The 21,618-nt window shown below is 39.5% G+C and overlaps 2 protein-coding genes and 1 long non-coding RNA gene across 6 annotated transcripts in view; 2 read left to right on the forward strand and 1 right to left on the reverse strand.

Annotated features, from left to right (window-relative positions):
* Positions 1-3,851: 3,851 nt before the first annotated feature.
* LOC306905385 lies at positions 3,852-4,961 on the forward strand. The gene is made up of 3 exons (XR_013787728.1): positions 3,852-3,986; positions 4,649-4,746; positions 4,867-4,961. It is a non-coding gene; the product is annotated as an uncharacterized lncRNA (long non-coding RNA).
* Positions 4,962-6,047: 1,086 nt separating this feature from the next.
* LOC306905940 (uncharacterized protein) lies at positions 6,048-8,869 on the forward strand (the record flags this gene model as incomplete). The annotated part of the gene is made up of 2 exons (XM_079476933.1): positions 6,048-6,248; positions 6,419-8,869. The coding sequence occupies 2 exons, from the start codon at positions 6,048-6,050 to the stop codon at positions 7,409-7,411; spliced, it is 1,194 nt and encodes a 397-aa protein (XP_079333059.1). The 3' UTR covers positions 7,412-8,869.
* Positions 8,870-19,850: 10,981 nt separating this feature from the next.
* Positions 19,851-21,618, reverse strand: part of spag9b (sperm associated antigen 9b) — a 33,749-nt gene continuing 31,981 nt past the window's right edge. For all 4 annotated transcript variants that reach the window (XM_079475987.1, XM_079475986.1, XM_079475985.1 and 1 more), the window contains 2 exons: positions 21,481-21,612; positions 19,851-21,401 (listed from right to left, as the gene is read on the reverse strand). In XM_079475987.1, the coding sequence (XP_079332113.1) occupies positions 21,283-21,401; positions 21,481-21,612 (251 nt within the window). In that variant the 3' untranslated portion in view covers positions 19,851-21,282. The remainder of the gene's footprint in view (positions 21,402-21,480; positions 21,613-21,618) is intronic.

Below are 21,618 nucleotides of genomic sequence, written 5' to 3' on the forward strand. Positions count from 1 at the left end.
GCAGTCTGAAGGGGTGTGTCACAGGGGTCATTTCTGGGACAGCTTAGCAGCAAACAATAGCCGATGCTTTAAAAAACCCTGAAACACAATTTAGGAGATAGCCCTGATGCTGTGGAAATAAAACCACACCATCTGTTTAACTCATCTGGCATGACTTTTTCATGTATATTTCAAAGGAGGGATATCATGGACCAACAGCTGTGCGCTTGGCTGCAGTTCACCTGATGTTTCGAAACTTTTGTTTCAATTTATTTGTTTGCGCGTTTGTTTGCTGCCGAAGTCAACCAGCTGGGTACGACGGTGGCTAGATGCATAGGAAAACCTGAGATCAGGTGCTGAAACAGTTATTAAATGTTTGGCATCCGACAACACGACTAGTTTTATTACCTCTACTTTTAACGCCAAATAATCTGTTATAGCGTCCTGCAAATATATGGGAAAAGTTATTTAGTGGTGACAGAATTAGGTCAGCGTGAACCTGAGCAGGGAAGATCTCATTACCTCACATACTAACTACGACACTAGGAACATTGCTCCTGCGCTCAGCAGATTCAAACGTCAAGCACACCCGGGCAAGACAAACAATTTATTTCTGACCTGGCCCCATGCCAACCAATCAGATGTCCCACTGGCTGGAGAAATGTGTGGGGAAACTTTTGGCAACCGCCGAGTCATTAATGTCATTCAGGTTGTCAACGTGGAAATGAGTCTGTATGCTTTTCCAGCCTTGTTTCTGTATAATTTGCAATAATAAACTACGACTAAGCCAATAAATCAGATTAAAATTGTACTTTGTCACATCATATTGATAACGCAGGGATTGTGACGTGAGCCCCAACAGTGTTACTAATTCAACCATTTTGTAGGACGAAGCATGACTAAGCACTTTCGGTTCGATTTTTAACTCATAAAAACGACTCGGATTTTAATAATGCAGATGAAATATCAATACTGCTGGTGTTCTCGCAGATATCTCTTGTGGCGTGCGGTTCGTACCGCACCAACCATCAGGGACCTTGAAAAAAGTAGACGTGACCAAAGAAATCAGATATTGACATTAGATGTTAGTACGAGCTCAAATTTGGCCGTTTTGAGTGAAAGGGGTCCGTTTTCACAAATGTGTGTGTTTATCAAGGAGCTATTGTATTTCATCCGGCAAGCAGTACCAAATCGCTGGCGAACTAAAATGAAAATCAACAGCATCCATTTTCAGTGAAATGGAGAAGATCCTGCCATCGGAAAAGGTCAGCAATAGTGAGCAAACCGTGCACACTGACAAGCACGGGCTCACACACACACAATATTTTTACAGATAATTACTCCCACAATGTTTTCCACAGGGTCAGCTTTAAAGTTCCCATTTAATGACTTTAATGACGTTTTACCATGTTTAGGGATGGCATCAGAGACTTGAGGTTGTGAGACGACTTGGTGACACTAGCTCCATTTCTGTATACAGGGAACTACCTTCTAAGGCGGAATCCTATCCATCATGAAACATAAGCGACTTATATGGAACACTCAACATAGGTTGCAACCCCATAGCACTCTACACCGAGACTAGACATGCAATCCATAGTTTTCATGTGATGTCACGCACTTAGGGCAATGCCGGCTGAAGGGCAAGATAAGGCGATCTGCCATTGTCCGCCAGGTTAAAAGTAGAGTAAGTGGTATTATTATAAAAATACAGAGTCGGTTGCTGTCCATGCATCGCAACTGCCCAGAACTTGTATTGTCTTCATATCTTAGTTTTTCTTAGGTGGTTTAATAAGGTGGATTGAAAGAGAAGGAAAATTGACTAGCTTGTAATGTGTCTCTATGGAGAGCCCAACGTAAGTCGCTGCTTTCTTTCCCTCTGCTTTCATGCTAGCTTTAGCATAACGCTGACTTTAAATGTATTGTGTTGAGTATCAGGAAGTGTTTGTATCTTTTGTAACAGTTGTGTATGAGTCTCTCAAATACACATGGAGAATGTGCGAACAGGTGAATTTCATTTCAACATCATGCAGAAAAGAGAATCAAAGATTGTGGAGAATCTGAAGGATTTTTCTGGAGACCACTGGACAGTTTCGTGTATAGAACAATAGCCGCCTTGTTGACAAAGACTATTTGCACTGGCTCCGCCCACCAATATGTGATTGGAATACAAAAGGGTAAGAATGACACCATTTCAAACACCTTTTCTATCAGATTACAGATCCAGGCATTTGTTTTTACCAAAATTAATTTAAAACTTAAAATTCATTTTTATTCATAAAGTTTAGGTTTAGTATAAAGTTAGGGGGTAGGGCTTTTTAATATCTCAATAAGCTACCATCGTTTTAAATATTTTTTATAAATATAAGGATTTACACTCTTATTATTATTGCATGTTTAATGCACAATAATACTGAGGTGCAAATAGCAACGTTATTTGCCACTATTTATAAGTACCAATAGCATCTAACTACACAATCCACAGAAAATACTGCGGTTAGTGTAAATAGCATATCGCTAAGAAATGCTGCTGTTTTCACTTAGTGTATACAGAACCTACTGCTGCCCTATTTAAAAGTTATCACATTGGCTAATTCCTTTGAAAATGTAAGTTATAGTAGAATATGGTATATACTGTATATACATGAGCATGTTATGTCATGTAAATCGAAAGCGGCAACATAGGCCTACTGTAAGATGCCTTACTTTCTGGTTAAACATGTGTTGAAAGCACGATGCCTTAAAATGGCACCTTTCTAGGTCTAGTTTTTGGAACAGAAACTGTGTTTGTGTTCACCAGGCTCACTCACATATGTGCTTAACAGATTATGAAAGCTGAGACATGTGTGCTTTAATGTTAATAAAAACCTGAAAACTCTATCTGTTGTATTGCTAAAGACTGTAAATCAATACCTACCCAGCCTCGCCTGGGCATTAGATCAATATTCACTCCGCAGATGAGTGCATGCGAAAAAGTAACTATGCTAAAGCAGTATGTTTTCAAGGTTCTGTTTTCCCTCACGTAACCCGTATCCCAGCCGCTCCAGCCGGTCTCACCGTGGGAGAAGGAAACGGGTCCAGCTCCACCATCAAGGCGTTAATTGAGTAAAGCTGCAGGCTGGAGACTCCATGTGCAATCACTTGTTTGTTTGTGTTTTACTGACAACACATCAGTGCTCCCTACAGGCCATTTAAATTTACATATTCAGACTTATAGGACTTGTATTTGTACTTTACACCTCTATGCCTTCCATAAAGTCAAGAAGTAAGTTTGCTTCAGAGAATAATTACCTTTACTTCTTAAAAGTAGATGTTTGCATCAGGTTTCAATCACTCAATGTGCTGAAACTGCTACATTAAGCACATCAGATAAAATTTAAAGATTGCTCCAGAAAGCTGGACACAGACTGATGGAATGTCTTACGCGATGATGTCAGCTATTAAAAAAAGAAAGCGGATCCAAAATCCATCAAAGACACAGGAAAAGATAATAGCTATAGCCGCTTCTACTAGTGGTATCCCATTGATAGCCCATATGACAGGATCACAAACAATGAAGGTAGAGTTTTTTCAACAGATATTTCAGAATGCCAAAATTCTCGTCCTGCACGAAAGCTTTGCGACTGAGGAACTCGACACCTGGCCAAGGATGTCTATAATACCTAGAGAGAGCTAGTCCTATGCATTTTTGTTCATCTAGATGGGAATGCAACATTGTCAACATTTTTAAAGGCACAATATGTAAGATTTTGGCATTTAAATATCCAAAAAATATTAATATAGTGTTTTATTTTTTGTTCACTTTTGTCTTATTGGATTGATTCCCATCTGTAGTGGAGCTGAAGACTACTACCAAAACTCATTCCACACTTCTTCACAGCATCATGGAGCCATATCTTCGTGATTGTTTTGTGACATTTTAGTATCCTTGATCTCCACATGAAAGAAAGCCGCCATCCTGACAAAAAACCGAGCCATGGCAGCTGGGTGAAGGATCGACTATTAAGGTATGTGCAGCTGTTTCCACAGGTGTCCTGCCACCTCGAGATAAACGTGGACCGGGCCATTTATGGACAATGCCGTTTTAAATCGTTCACATATCTAGAGATGTGGCAGTGGTACAGCCTGCACAAGACCCTTCAAGCCGACCCACAAGCAGGGACCGCCCATGAAAGAAAAATGGCACAGGAAGCAAAGATTTTTTTATGTTTTCAATTATAAGTGTTATCGTAGCATGAACTGTTAAAGGGATAGTTCACCCCAAAATGAAAATGATGTCTTCATTTGTTCACCGTCATTTCAAACTTGCATGACCTACTTTTGTCTGCTAAACACAGAAGAACATATTTTGAAGAACAACAGTGATACCCATTGACTTGCATTGGTTTTGTGTCCACACAATAAAAGTGAATGGGGACCGCCGTTCTTCGGTAACACACACTTTCTTCAAAATATCTTCTATTGCAGAAGAAAGGTTTGAAATGACAAGAGGGTGAGTAAAGGATGACAGAATTAAAACTTTTGGGTAAACTATCCCTTTATGCATAAACTGAATCAAATAAGACAAAATAAAGACCCTTTGTGTGGCTGAAGCTCACTTCAGAATAATTATGTTGTCTTGCTGATTTAACATTGACTTTTGTCCACTTGTGTGTTTGTCCTCATTTAGCATCAGGAAAAGCAGGGGATAGAAAAAAGTCTCTGAAAACAAAGGCCCGTTCAGATCCACCACAGAAACCACACACATACTCTATTCCATCATCAACTGTAAGTCCATATACTGTAAAATCAAACAAGTTCACATAAATCATTTAAATTGAGAAAAGCGATTGACATTTGATTTTGTACACTTATTTTATGTGTTAATCTTGAATTGTTTAAAATCAGTCTGCACGTGAGGTTGGTCCTGATGGGACTGGTGATGCACTTCAGCCTTGTCCGCGCACAGCAACATCCCACACGGCAGCAGATACTCCACGTCATGGGGCAGCTGTAAGTTTAAATATGGTTGTTAGATAAGAACACTGTACTCGGTGGTTGTTACAAAATGTTTTGTCTTTGCTTTAATACCAGGTGACATTCGAAGGCTGGCATAAAACATGGGAATCTGGTCCTAATGGACTTCCCAAAGCAGACGTCGTGTGGCTAAAAGAGGATGAAGACAGGGGACTCTTTCAGAAGGCCATGTCCTATCAAGACAAGCATGGCAACAGAAGGTGGAGGAAAGTTCTGAAGGATGACAGGATGTGGTTTCATCCTCCTGAATTACCTGGGGTGGTGGAAGGGAAAGTCCCCTCAGCAGACTAATTTTTTCATAGCTCTGTGTTTTTCTGGAGACCAGTTGGAGTGTGGCGTTACAGTCTTCGCTGTCCTAGGTCTAACTGCCCAGCACGTTCAAGTCAGAATGCTTTCCTGTACCGTTGTGGGTATTCCAAAATGGTTAGACAGATCTGCCACATCTCTGGCTGGTACATCATGCTGACTGAGGTCCTGGCATGTAATGCATGCAGAAAGGCAGCCAATGAGTCAGAGGAACACTCTATCGGTCGTTTTCTGTCATGCGATGGGTGCATTATTGACCAGCTCAGTCCAGCTTACAGAGCTGTGTTCCCTGCTGTCTTAACATTACGGTGAGTCTGCAAATTTCCAAATTAACTTGATGTCTAATTTATTGAACTAGAAGAAAATTTTTATTGCTTGCAGCAGCCATCAAATTATTGTGCTTTAATTTCAGACGTGGTGTAGACAAGCAAGTGATCCGCCTGATGAGGGATCACACTGAGGGCAACACCATGGCCAAGGTGTGGAGACCTCGCCACTGCGAGGAATACCTGCAAAGAAAAGACTTATACACCACCCTCCTCAGCCAGTACAAAAGACCCGGGAAGATCACAAATAAGTCAGAGTTAATTGTTCTCTTAACTGTTTAGGTATAGACATATATATGACACAAACACGGCAGGGACCCTCACTGTAATGAGGAACAAATAACCTAATGAACCATCCAGCTGTTCTTTAAACAATCAGTAATGAGGTATGTGCATGGACCATTCAGTTTTTCATCAGTAATGAAGTCTGTGTGTTTATTGTCTCTGCTTTTAGGGGTTTTGTGCCAACAATTTCAGCAACAACCACCAAGGAGAGAGCTGCCATCACCAGGGCTGCTGAGGAAAGCCTTTCTTCTTAATGAAGTAGAAAACATTGAGGACTACCGAACACAGATCATGTCCACGTTTGGCAAAGTCTTAAAATACGACTCCACCAAAAAGGTTAATTTAACAACTTTGTACTTATGGCTTGGTATGCATAATGGAAAATTGTAATAATTTTTTTAATAGTATTTGCTTTCGGTAATAAAACTAATAACACCTGACTTAACTGACTTAAAATGAGAACAGGTGTAAATGTTTGAATCACTTTGTTTTGTATTTATTATCAGATATGCAAGAAACTTTCCGGAGGCGGAAAAGGCACTGCGGAATGGTGTACCAACGTGGCCAACGAGCTGGGTCAGATCCTCATATCGGTCCTGACCTGTGAGGAATCGCTGCACAAATTGCTGCCGATGGCTGAAGGCCTCATGAAACGTTACAGGAATGCCGGTGAGACACCTCCTGAGCTCATGTATGTTGACCGTGGCTGTTGTCGTGTCCATGGTGTGTCTTCAGTGGAACAGCTCTTCAGTGAGTGGACAGACGGAGGTATGCTGGTACGGCTCGACATCTTTCATTGGATCCATCGTTTTGACGCGGCTGTGCGGACGGATCACCACCCGAAATATACCCTGTTCAAGTCTGCCCTCTCTGCTGCGGTCTTTGCTTACAACAAGGACGACATAGCACTACTGGTACAGGCCATATGCGCAGGTCACCCAACCAGCTATGCTTCCCTGACTGACAGCCAGATCATCGAAATCCATGTCAGCAAGTCAGACTTGAGACATCACGTCAGGAGGATTAAAGTTGGTGCACAGGGAACATGTGCGCGTGTCAACAGCGCCATTGACATCCTTAAGGGAGCTACTGGGATGGATGAGAATCAGGTTCATCTTTTCAAATATGCTGCAACGATCGACCACGTCTGGGAGAACCAACAGAAGCATTTCGACTGCATACAAGATCCACCGGGGAGGAACATGTACACCATCACAAAGTATGTGACCCGTAATGGTGTGCGCCTTCCATGGTACAGCACGGTGAGAGGGAGCAACAGTCTGGAAGGCTTTCACTCTTACCTGCCCAAAATGATCCCTGGGCCCCACTGTGGAGCTGTCCCCTTCCAAGTGTATATCCTAGCTGGCATTGCACGCTGGAACTCTGACAGGGAGTCAGCAAGTGTCAAAGGTCAAAAAGGGAGAAAGCACATGGTGTACGTGTCTCCTCTAGTACATCGACTGAACCAGAGGTGTCAGGAACTGTTTGGGGAGGTGTAGGAGACAAACTTCAGGCCTCCAGTTCCCGCTGGTGATGAGCGGATTGGTCTGGAGTATCTGTTTTCTCAATCATCAGAGCCTTTCAGCGCTCCTGCACATTATGCTCAGACCAGAGAGACACTTCGAGCAGACAAAGATGAACCTGATGAGCTTTCTGCTGGTGTGGCAGAAGAGGAGGAGGAGGAGGAGGAGGATGTAGGCCACAGCTCTGACCGTGAGGGTGATAGTCTGACTCCACTAAAAAACAATCTGTGCCTCACTGACCAGGTAGTGCCCAGTGACTTTGATCCCTGTGTGGAGGATGTGTGTGGTCCTAATCATCTCCCTGGGTACCAACATGTAGAGGAGCTGAGCAAAGTCCTTGTTGAGATTGCCTTGGAGGAAGGAAAGCTGGCAATAAGTGATTCTACTAGACAGAGGGTCATCAGTGCCTGGAACAAGCTTGACCTCCAAATGGAGATCAATCAGAGTCGTCTTTGGTGCAAAAGCTGAAGTTCAGTAAGCGTTACTCGGCCGCCCACTTGGTTGACTCAAGAAAGAACCGGCTAATGTACTGCATAAGGAAACAGCTGTGGCTTCATCCTGCTTGTGGAAGAAAGGCGCACACAGGACCACTGAAGCATCAGATCACCAAAATGTACCAGCGTGTGCAGCAGAGAGTGACCGTGGATGATACAGAATTAAGTAAACTTGGTATTCCAATACTGAAAAATTAATTCTAAATGTGTGAGCGAATTCATAAGAAGACAAGAGGCCTTGTCAGCCAAAAAGGTGACAGATCAAGGTTTGTCTGTACTCCAAAGTCATCACAGTGTTTCTGGAGCCAGCCAGCCCCCAGCGACTGAGCTTCCAGATGAAAGGCCCCACACCAGCCGACCTACAGTACAGTTTAATATTACTCCATCCTTGGCAGGGACCCGGAAAATTAAATCCAGACTGCCGAATGTCATAGCTGTGCCCCCCACTGCTCTCACCCAGCTCTTAACAGCACCAGTTCTCACCACTCCACCAGCAGGTCTCCAGCCTACCCCCACTTCCAGTCAGCTGATGGCTTTACCTCCCACAGGACCTCCTGCTGTTTTCCTGCCGAAGGCATCCTTTCCTCCACCATCACCAGCAAGATCCACCCTCTACAAGAGGAAACGGGCAGAGTGAAGTGGCGTGGGACATACACCTGAGGTCAAAGTCTACATTTGTGCACTGTGTGGCCAACCCACTCAAGGTCATCACAAGTACAAAAAAAAACTTACTGTGAAAGCACCAAATCGTCCACATCCAAAGACATTGCTGGACAGACTTTTGCTAGTTTTGCAGACTTTAAAAAGGCAGTGGACAATGTCTTGGACTCTCAGTCCCAGCCCCTCGAGTCTGTCTAGGCAGTCAAACTGTATAGCGTTATATTTATGTATATAGTTCTCTCTCTCCTCGAAAATGTGTATTATTTAATTAACAATCTGTACTGGTTAAATTTTGTCAAATCTTTATTTTCATCCATCCCACATTAACAAAATGCATGATCAATTAAAAGACAATGAATTGACAAGGATACATTTACAAATCTGGCAACTATTCTATGATAACTATACTTTAATAACAGACTTTCAATTCTTAAATAATTGAGCTGGAAACACACTCTTTACTGTTCAGTACTGTTAGTGATAAATGAATGTAACATCCATATTAACTTTAACTTTTACTAATATAAATATTTCAGATGATAGCAATATATAAGCATCCACAATTATGTCTTTCAAAAGGGATATAATAGAAATGCAAATTATCTTTAATGTCATGGTAATACATTTTACATGCACAATCACAGCCATTCGCATCCCACATTTGTCTATAGTCTAGGTCAAGATTTGCACGTCGTACGGACCCTTCGCCATTCGCGCGAAAATGACATGTTGTTATGTTAACCACTCAATCCGAGCCATAAACACAATATGACTAATTACTATCAAACAGGCGTGTCTCAAGCATCCTGAAAAGTGAAGCCAAACTAATTTGATCGCCCCCTGGTGGCTGGCTGCAGTATCGGTCAAAAACCACGCCTTCTTTATGAAAACGAACAGGAATCATGCCAAACTATAAAATCCAATTGCACATAAAATATATTTTTGCCAAATATGGTTTCTATCATTACCATGTTAATGTATATGTCAAGTGTTTGTTTTTCTAATAAATTTGGTTTTAGTTAAGATGTTATGTAAAAAGGCATGGTAACATGATTTTGTCATTTGCGACTGAGTCATCGAGCAATATGGACGGGACCTTGATACCACGTCTCCACATCACGCTCACTACTGTGCAGACTCTGGCTCCAAATGATATCATCAGCCATATCTCAGATATTCTGCCTTTATTTTTTTCACAATGGTGAATGTGAAAGTGCATGAAGGTGCGTTGGGCATCTCTGCATCTCGGGCTATGCTCTGAAGTCACTGAAAATCATAAAAATGTGCACAGTCAAAAGCCCACAGGATCATGCTAACCAGTCAAACCTTGACCCTTCAGACCTGTCCATGCTTTAATGTGTTGCCTCAAGCTATCTGCTGCTATTTTTGAATGTACAGTTCAGCATTAGGAACATTTTCTTCTTGCACACAGGGTGCTGTTCCGGAGGGTACAGATGCTAGTGTGAATGAAACTGGCTTGGGGAACAAGTGTGACACAGCTAGGCCTCTGTATAGCAAATCACTTGTTTATGTGTGTGTTTTGAAAAGCGTGTGAATTCATTCTGACTGTGCTCTGGTATCCTACAGGCTATTGAGTCATTTCATACTGAACTCCAATGAGGCCATCTCGCTCTTGAGAAGGCCGGGACTCCAGCTGTCAAAACACAACTCAGAGCACTGAGAAAACTTTACAGAACTTTTGGAGCCGGTGGGGGAAAAATGAATGCGTTATCTTTGTGAACATTTTTTATCTCAGGTCGTAAACGTCCAGAGTTAGGTAGCCAGATCCAGATCAGCAAAGTTGAAATCATGCAGAATCATACCTGTCAACATTGAGATCTGAAAATAAGGGACATTTTATAACCAACACCCCCCCCACCCCGTCTCTCATTTTTTTATGTGTATTTTATTATGACACAATTCTTTACAAAACACAATTTACAAAATCTCTCGTTTGGAGACTAAAGTGGAGAACATAGTTAACACAGTTAAGTAGAACAAATACATTAAAGAAAGTAAATACAAATAATGTAAAATAAAATAAATTAAGCGAAGGCATTACAGTCCTTAAGGCATGTCAAAGTTGTTCACATTCATATATTTTCCCCAGTCTTCAAATATTCTTAAAATAAAGTAACATGGAAGCTTTACAAATTAATCTTCACACAGAGAGTAAATATTATCACTGGAATCTTTCAGGAGTTTCAAAGAAGCAAAGTGATCCCTCAATTCAATTTTAAACACCACTAAGGAAGGATTTTTTATCCATTTACATTTATGGATATGTTCGTCCATCCTCGGGATGCTGCTGTTCTTCTTCACGCAACTTTTTTCCCCCTAACTACTTTGCGGGAAAATCCCGCCCTGCAGCCGATTGTAAAGATTTTATTGGTCGTGTGAATCACAGTACTGATTGCCTACACCAAACACTGATCCCTAAACCTACCCATCATTATAAACCTAACCAATGAAATTAGCTGCAGGGTGGGATTTCCGTGTAACTGTTTTGCGCCCAGTGTTTATTTTTTATAGAAATCAAAAAAATACGGGAGAAATACGGGAAAATATTTAAACGGGATGATAGCGGGATAGCAAGGTAAAATACGGGACTTTCCCAGCCAAAACGGGATACTTGACAGGTATGTGCAGAATCGTAGAGCTTCATTTGTTCAATCCCAAAATGACTCTCCTGTTGCCTGATAACTTTTTCTAAGGTCCAGTGTGTGAAATTTAGCGTCATCTAGCGGTGCTCCCTTTCAAAGCACTACAGTGGCTGACATAGAACTAAGATCTCGTCGTTTTTGCTTTTTAGCGTTCTTACCAAAACCCGCTCTGAGTAGTTTGTCCGTTTAGGGCTACTGCAGAAATAACATGGTGAGCTCCATGCAAGGGGACCCGCTGTGTATGTAGATAAAAAAAAGCTCATTCTAAGGTAATAAAAACATAACGCTTCACACCTCTGAAGACATTTACATTTGGCAGACGCTTTTATCCAAAGCGACTAACATTGCATTGTCCTATACATTTGATTCTAAGTATGAGCAATCCCCTGGGATCGAACCCACAACATTGGCATTGCTATTGCCATGCTCTAACCACTGAACTTCAGGAAAGACATAATTCATTATATTGCATATCTGTCAATAGATCTTCCAAAAATTACACATTGGACCTTTAAAGGGACAATTTGTCATTTATAAAGATGTAACTTTATGATGCAGTGGAGCATGGAATGATGGGAAATGTTGGTTTCACCTCCACTGCAGATCGACATCAATCCGACAGGACATACAAATCATCTTCATTTATGTGGATATTTAAATGCAAAAAAACGTTAATTCGAAAAGATATGCACAGTAATGATTAAAAGAATAATTCAGCTGAAAACGTATATTTTGTCGTCACCCTCATGTCGTACTTTTTGCCATATTTCAAGTCATCTAAAGCTATACGAAAGAGACAGACCAAAACTGAAGTCACCATTCACTTTCGCTGTATGGAAAACAGCATCATGAACATTCAGTAAAAAAGCTCCTATTTCCAAAAAAAGACTGCTTTAGATAGACGGATGGATGCTTAGATAAGTTGTGATGTGCCCTGATATCTTTGGCCAGCGATGTGAGCACAAGATCATTGCTTGTGTGTGACAGACCATTTCAAGCACTTCCAGGCAAGAGGGGGGAGATCTGTTTAGCGGTCACAGAGTGATGGACAGCCACAGGGGTTTGTGGATGTAGGAGGAAAGGTGGCACAATACAGCGGGTGTTATATCCAGTTTCCAGATATAACACTACCTCATTAAGCTCTCCTATCATGCCTGCTGGAGCACTGATGTCGGTGGCACAGAGCCAAGAGCCAAGATGGCGGCTTCTACAAATTCCAACTATTCATCACACTGTTAGAAGTTTCCTGTAGAATTTACAGTAACTTACTGGCAGCAGTTTGCCAGTAACTTACTGTAAATTATACTTACAGTAAGAATACTGTATTATTATTTACAGTAATAATTAACTTGCTGTAAATGTATTTACAGTATTATTTAATTTGCTGTAAGGGTATTTACTGTACAGTATTTTCTTACTGTAAAACGTAAACTTTTTTGTAAACCTGTACACATTTTAAATTACTATATTTACCGTAACATATTTCAGTAAATAAAAATAAACAATGACAGAAATTCACTTTTTAAACTTTATTGCTCAATTGCAACAGTTCTTTCCACAAACTTTTCTCTTTGTTTTTCAAACATTTATACATAACAGTGTCGTCATTGAGTATTTTAAATAAATTCATAAACAATTTTAGTCTTAAAAACAATCTTCAAAACTTACAAATAAAAAAAGACTATCCTGAGTGTGCTTAACCGCAACTGTTGTTTCAAGCCTGCTCTTAGACTACTCTCAAACCTGCAGTCACATCTGTACACAATAGTGTCATATTGAAGTATTTAAAAACAGTTCATTAACAAATTCAGTCAAAAGATCAATCTTCAACACTTTACAAGTTGAAATAGAAAAATGTAGTAGAATAGGATGTAGTAAAATGTAATTGCTAAAACTAGCAACCGTTCCCTCAAAACTGCTCTCAAACCTGCAGTCACAAACTGTAATAACATCAATATGAACAATCAAAGAATCAAAGAACACTTAAAAAATTCAACAGACTCTCCTGTGTAGAATGCATTTGCTTAATAGTTTTGCCAACTGTAATCCAGAAACTCCTTGATGAAGGAGGATACATCTTCCTTTGCACCATCTTCCCGCTTCGTTTGCTGACTTGAAACTTAGAGGAGCACTTGCTGTTGTTGGGGTTGATCCTCACAATGAACCTTTAAATAAAACAAAACTGGTTCATTATCAGAACATAAATTCATTAATATTCTCTCTTCATTTTTATCTATCCAGGCAACCAAAGTCTTTTAGCAGCAAATCTATATTTGAGAAGTTAAAAAAACGAATTGGTTCTTAAGCACATTTGATATTCTGCTTATCATATTTGATGTGCTATGTATTTGGATGACCAGTGTTTGTATTCCAATGAAAGTGAAAAATTAAATGTATGGATAACATTATCTTGTGTGTTTGGAACAACATCATTTTTTATGAAATTCTTTAACTGTATTAACATATGAAAACAAAACATCTTTAAGGGTCATGAAACACTAAACTATGAGGTGCTTGTTACACATCATCTAAAACAATGTTAGCGTTTTAATTAGGAGAAACTTGGTTTATTATCAGATGAGTATTCATCAGACTATAAGTCTAAATATGGTTACATTTATCATGACAATGACAGTGGAGGTCTAATCAAGTGGTGTTGGTTGGTGGGCATTGAAATTGCCATCATCTTGTAGCTTGATTCACTGATCTCATCTGGATTGTGTGCTGTTGTTCCTGAAAGATCATTATACGGCTAAAAAGATCTGTGAAAACCACCTGCATATATGTGCCATTTTAGATGTTCACAGAGGATGGCGAATTTAGTCGACACGAATGTACAGCCTTCAACACTGCATCTAGAACTGACATCATGTTGTTCAGATCTGTTCGTTATTTTAGCAGGCTTTCTATGTTTGCGGTACATGTGCGACTGAAGTGCAGAGGCGCTTTGAAACGTGCACGGGCATTCAGGAACTGCACACGAGAACTTGAAGTTCGCCATGTTTTTGTGCCGTTTCACATGATTAATAAATGCGTATAATGTCTCCTCAGAGACGCCACAGTGTTTACACACGAACATTGCGGGTTTTACGCTAGCAGTAAATGTAAGCTGTACAATTACATGAGGTAATAATTTAACAGCAAGCGATAATATGATTTAGAGAACACAACTTCAAACCAAACGCACAATACTTCGCTTTATCAAACAATAGCTCGGTTTGTCACACAAACACTCACCTGCTCACAACTCGGTCAACCCCAAGACAGAGACAGGTTCCTTCTTGGGTTAAATTTTCTAAGAAAACGTGAGAGAGAAAAGAAAAAGGGATTTTTCCACAGACGGCTGAGTTTACTTTACTTCAGTCCACAAACGAGTTTTCGCCACAAACTTCTCTACTTATCTGGGCGCTAGTCTAACGCACGAGGTAATTACGCGACGTGAAGTGACGCCCCTTTTTTAAATTAAATAACTGAACCCAAAATATCAAATATGTTCATAAAACAGCAATATTTGTAGGTACCTTTGCACCTGGCAGATTCTTGCATCTGTTTTTAGTTGGTTTGCTTAAATTTCTTCAGGCGGACACCCATGCCTTTCTGTGATTGGTCAAATTTCGCGCTCAAATACATTTACTGTATTTTGATTTACAGTAAATTAACTTACTGTAATCTACTGTACTTTAATGGCGCAAAGAGGATTTTTCCCACAATTCATCAGTTGCGTACAGTAACATACTGTAAAACTGTTCTACAGTAAAATACAGTTCATATCACAGTTAAATACTGTGTAATTTACAGAAATCGCTAACAGTGCAGTTGATCGGTTCACTGGACAAATGAAACACTACTCCTTCATTTCCAAACTGGCTGTGTTTATAAACACATAACATGAGATGGCATTAAATTAACTTTTAAAAACTACATGAGACAAACTGTTGGAGAGTAAACATTTCCTCACACGTATTGATGCCGGAGCCGGTCTAATTCAGGCTCTTCTGAGCATGTATGAGAAGTCTGAAAGAGGTAAGCGGGAGATCTCTGTCCGTACAGACGAGGAGTCGCTCTCTTCTAAGATCCAACATAGCAGATGTTGAGAACTCACACCACATTACAGGATTGAAGTGAGCTGGTCTGTCTTATCTTGCCAAATAAGCACAGCTCATCAAATATGGACACTTCCCACAACAACTGACAAACAACAGTCATAAATCACTCACTGATAAACAAACCCTGAATAACATTTTCAAAGCTCAGATGTTAGACATGGCATTGTCTTTCCACAACTGCTCAGACAAACAAAATCAATCTTTCTACAAAGCTGTTATCCACAAACGAATACGGTGCTGTCTGCAATATCCTGATAAGAGATTTGATAACATAAATATTTATAAAGAGCCAAAGGAAATGAAAATGAATTTGCATTCTGCTTTGTTACAATATGCTGGTTTGAAAATGCAATGAATACATTTCTGGCCAGAGAAAAGATTTTCAGTAATTGGGTGGTTGAAGTACTTTTCAGCAGTTGACCTGCGATTTGAATATATTCTAAATATAACATTTTTAAACCGCATTTTGTTCTTATTGTGCGTCCAAACTTTCATTGTCTAATAATCATACACTCCAAAATATTGACAAAATTTGCATTTAGAAGACGTAATCATTTAAAATATACAGTCGCTCACATCCACCAATATACATCAATGGTTTGCATGACATCATCCTGGACTTCAGCTTCTTATAAAATTCCATCTTTATTTTGAAAAGCCTTCTTGATGTCCCTCCTTCCTGTTTCAAAGGAAGTGTCAACAAATAAAAATGCACATTTCAGGGGACTTCAGTGGGTCCCCATGAAATAAAAATATATCCTATTTATTTGGCACATTACTAGTATTGGGGTGCACATGTTAAGTAAATCCACATTAAAAAATAAAAAAGTTTGCAGAAGGTTTAATTTCTGCATGCAATCCCTCGTTTTTCAATTAAATCAAATTGCAATGGAAAAACAAGCAACAATTTTTCATTTTAAAAAAAAAATAATAAAATTTTTAAGATATTTATCTTTTAGAAATACAATATGGAAGTCAATAACTACTTCAAGGTCACATTGACATCAAATTCATATTGTTTAAAAAATCTACACTGTACAAAACAACTAACAAGATTTACTTTTTTTGTGTAAATTTGCAAATTTTACTTTTAAAAAACTGTGTGCAAAAACTCGACACAAAAAATAAGTAAAAAAAAAAAAAAAAAAAGTTTCTTTGAATGGGTCATGTAACATGGCAAAAAACAAATATTATCGTTTGTTTTAGATGCAATGTGTATACACGATTTAAGGTTAAAAAACGCTGTATTTTCGACATACTGTGCATGTTTCTATCTACTCTTTGCCCCGCCTTCTCTGAAACACACAGATTTTTAACAAAGCGAGGTGTGCTATGATTGGCCAGTTAACCAGTGCGTAGTGATTGGTCAAATACTGCAAGCGTGTGACGTAAATGTAACGTTTCTTACCATATTTGGAACATCTGGTACACAATTGTACTGACAGGTACGCCCATTTTACTTGCGTATACGGGCGGTAATTTAATCATACCACGAACTGACGTAAATTTGTGGGGGTGTGGTTACACGAGGTGTTTCAGGTAGGTTTGGGTGAGCATTATGCTTGAAAGTTGGGGAAAACTTACAGGCAATTTACAGTTCATAAAGTTAGTCATGCCCAATCTCTCAGGGTCAACTTTTGTTTTATACTTTACATGAATGGCAAGTTAGTGAAACAAAGCTGGTGGGAAGCATTTGGAATGGTGCATAATGTAATTTCATCATCTTTATTATGCAAAGTTCTCTCTTCTCTGGCAAGTTTTATCCAAATTATGAAAATTGAATCAGTATACAGTATAAATCTCCCAAGTCACAAGAACCGTAAGGGCTTATTTGGTTGATACTGTTAGAGGTTCTGAATATAAACATTCGCTACCTTCTGCATATTTGCTGCTTTACAACCTGACTGTGGAAAAGTCACTAGCTCATTGTTGGCTCATTGAAAATGTTAAAATCTCCCCTTGATGTGTAAGTCGCTTTAGCTGCGTCTGCTAAATGAATTTGAATGAACGTCATAAACGTACGTGCCTATAAGTCGATTAGGTGGGTAAACAATTCGATTCCACCAGACTTTCTCTCAACTATCCAAATATAGAAACTCCTCACACCTCATGTAGAGCTTTGAAGCCCATGCAGACTTGAGGACGCAGCAGCCCCAGGTGTCCTCACTGCGTCTGGGCTGCTTTGGGAAATGACGGTCCCTGAGCCCTGGGAAACCTCCCTGGATACACCAGCTGGCGTGGTTACATAAGAGCCGCTGGCATGACCATTCTATTACAGGGAGGTGGAGGACAGACAGAGACAGAGAGATAAAGGGTGGATGGTGGTTTTGAATGTATGATGAGCTCCTAACGTCTCATCCGATAATGCCTTTGCCTGGGCATGTGACGTCTTACTAGAAGAGTGTGTCATTGTGAGGACTGCTGTGATTTCTAGCTGAACTTTTACTTTTGGGAGATAGACAGTAGGTTAGTAAATAGGTCACAGGTTTAAAATAGGATTTGATATTAAATATATAATAGGATCTGGTCTCGGTTTTCTGTAAATAATTGTGCTAAAGCCTTCCTCTGTTGGACATAAAGTTTCCTTCACTTTAAATTCAGAGCTCCCCCCATTGTTATTGAATGCTTGGATGCTGATTCAGAAGTTCAATAGTGTGGTATGTCAGAACATGTACTGTGTGTACCCATCCAGCAGCCAATCGGAGAAGGGGGAGGACCACCTGGTCCCGGAGTGAATGTCATTTCAAAGGCAGCAGCCTAATGTAGCAGCACACTACCGCCCCCCTGTGACAAGTATTACCACATCTACAGCATTGATACACATTAAGGGGATAGTTCACCCAGAAATAAAATTTCAGTCATCCTTTGTTCAACCTCATGTTGTTCAACTCCTGTATATGACGTATTTTGCTGTGGAACACAAAAGAAGATATTTTGAGAAATGTCTCAGTGTTTTTATGTCCATACAGTGGAAGTCCACGAGGGGTCCGTTTTACAAGCATTCTTTCAAAATACTTTTCATCTCAAAGTTCTGAGATGGGGGTGAGTAAATGGAGTTTCCTCAAATAGTATTTGAACACATGAGCTACCCTTTTAAATATATGAATCTTGGCATCTATAAATAAATGATGCTAGAGTTTTACATACAGTAGCACTTACTTCAACAAACATTGAGCAATAACAGTAAATGGTCTTATGGTGATTTGTGGATGTATGAAGTTGGTCTTCAGCCAGGATTTAGTTCACAGGTGTGCTGGATTAGTAACCACAGATATAAATCCCATTCAAATATATACGTTCCACAAACTTTGACATGTGCCCAAACACTTTTGATATATTAATTATGATGTTTTGTTAAAAAAGCGTGTTACTCTTTAACACGCTATAGATGACACCTAGGTGATATGTAAGCGATAATGTACAGGCGGCCGGCTGTTATCACAGAAATAAGCCCCAACATGTGTGCACAGGATCCGAACCGAAGCAGAGGGTTTTGTATCACACTCTCACAAAGGGGCTTATTTCTGCGATAAAAGCCAGCTGCTTGTTAGACGGCTACTTGCAACATGAGAAAAAAACTAGACATGAAATGTGAATTTGAAAGATTTTTTACCGAATGCAGACCTTCTGCAAGGAGGCAATTTGGTTTAATCATCAATTTGGTTTAATCATTTGTGAATACCATGTCATGTGTTATTAAAAGATATATTTATATTGAATTTTTCGAAACAACTCTTAAGATGACTTTTGAGAGGTTGTTATCTGTAAATAACGGACCTGCAAATGTCGCGAATGGCCAATCAGACTCAAACATTCCAACGAGCCGTATAATAATTTGTCTATAAAGTGTGGCCCAAAAGTATTGTTGGCTCAACTGGTGACAGAATTGTTTCTCTGGGAGAACTATCCCTTTAAGGTTTCAAATAAGCAACTTAATATGTTTTAAGGCAGGGGTTTTCAAACTTCATCATGCCAAAGAACCTTAGATGAACCTTTGGTGAGGGACCCCCTTTCTAATATGCATATCTATTTCTATGCATAAGTAATATTTTAATTATGTTTTATAAATAGTAAGTTATATTATAAAGTCAACATAGTATTACCAACCTGATTACATATTAATTGCATGTATAAGAAGTCTCACGAAAGTATAAATAAAACCTTAGAAATAAATGTGAATAAAATAAAACACAGAATATTTAAAAGACTTTAGCAATTTTATCTTTGTCTTTTTAATTCTCTGAAATTTTCTAGGAACCTGTTAAAACCTTCTAGAGCTCCTAGTTGGAAAATTCCTATCTTGAAGGGACCATTTCCATAGCAAATGTTCGCAAACAAACCATATGATGTGAAGATTTACTTGATGTTGAACATCGTTTTAGTTTATTTATTTTCTTATTAAATTAGTTAAAGAGTGTATAATAAAGTGCATCAGTGTTGAATGTAAGTCTTGTAAATGTCTGTAATATAAACAATAATAGTAGAAACACATCAAGTTGACCAAAACTGTCAGTTTAATGGAATGTTTAAAAGTATAGGACTAAGATGAAGGATAAACATATGTAAGGGACAGAATCTTTCACGGCAATCGGACAGAGACAGGGTGAGAACGATGATAACACGCTCACAGAATGTGTCGAAGCCTATTTTTGAGATTCTTTTAAAGTGCTGTCTACCTGTTGCATCCACTTCTAAAATGCAGGCATACACACTCATCGACTCACAAAGCACACACACCCCTGATCTCAAGCAAAAAATAGTGCATAGCTCAGTAAAGGTACATTTCTGTAGTCAGTTATTAAAGATCCACCCATCATCCTCTAACAAGTGATGTGAAATACATCAATCCTCATAAAAAAATAACTCAAGCCATCTACATTTCATAAACAATTTTATATATATATTTATAATCAATGTACAATTACATTCGGAATTGCAAAGGCTCGTTCATAGAAATAAATACTGAAATGGCTAGTTTGCAAAATGAAGTCATCTCTGCTCTCTTAGAGAGAAGAAATAACTGCGAACAAAGCACTGACCCTTCAGTGCAGCTCAGCTCGAATGCAAGCGGAACAGTGCAGATTCAGCACGGCGCCTGACTGATGCCAGAGGCCTGCGATCGGAGATTAGAGTCTAAAATGTACAAAAGTGTCATAAAAATAGGCTTTTGTCTGTGCATGCTTATCTACACACAGCTCAAGGAGTATCTTTCCTTTGAAAACTGCTCTAGTTATAAAAAAGACAGCAAAAGAGTGATGGTTTTAACGGTGCAACGTGGTTGATGCAGAATCGCATAACAAGTGATTGAAATGTGTCTATGACCTTTCGCTTTTATATCTAGAGTTCATAAAAGGGGCTTTCAAAACATTTGACTGTATCCTTTGGTAACCGTGTAACATTCATTCAGATGTAAAAGTCGAACATTAAGGATATTGCATATGCGTGGCAGGAGTGATTTACGGATGAGAAAGCGCTTTGTATGTGCACATTTAGCTTTCCATCAACAAACAAACACAGTTTCATTTACACGGAACACGAAGCTCCTCTAGCTCCTCTTGTACTTGTGCTATCTTCGGAAAACAAATGTAATGCTGAAACTGAAAACCTGCCAAACTGTCCATCAGTAATATTATTTGTCGTCAGCATCTAGTTGCATAAGATAACAAGGACACAACAGAGCGGCTTGTATTGCCAAATGCGATGTGCAAAGATCTTCAGTAACATTCACTCATAATGAAGACAAATAATTGAAATAATAACCTTAATGTACTTTTAGCGTTTGAAAAACAGAAATACTACAGGCCGATGATTAAAATATCTTAAATAAAGCGAAACATGAGCACAAGGGAAAATATAAAGTTCATGATTCTGAAGGAAAGTGAGCATCTTTTGGATGTTTGAAAGACTGAGACGTTAAAACAACGTCACTCCTCATCGACCATAATCTGCCACACAACAAGGTGACTACGTTCAGCTTTGGCCAGGAAGGGCTGCAGCTTCAATGTGGGTTCATTCAAGTCCTCTGTTTCCCCCCCTTCATCTCCTATTAAAAGGAAAGAGAGGAAATGTCATCAGTCTTTAAAGTATGAAGATGCGAACACAAGGAAGTGTGTGAGTCTCACCCATCCTGAAGTCAATGTAGCCCTCCCCTCCGCTCATGACCAGGACAGACTTCATCAGCTCAGGTGTGGGTGACTCTGAAGACTTGTCGGTGCCGGTTTCAACCCCTGACCCTGCAGATGGGATCACTTGCCCTGCAA

Source organism: Barbatula barbatula, assembly GCF_947034865.1.
Source record: "Barbatula barbatula genome assembly, chromosome: 16".
Classification (NCBI taxonomy): domain Eukaryota; kingdom Metazoa; phylum Chordata; class Actinopteri; order Cypriniformes; family Nemacheilidae; genus Barbatula; species Barbatula barbatula.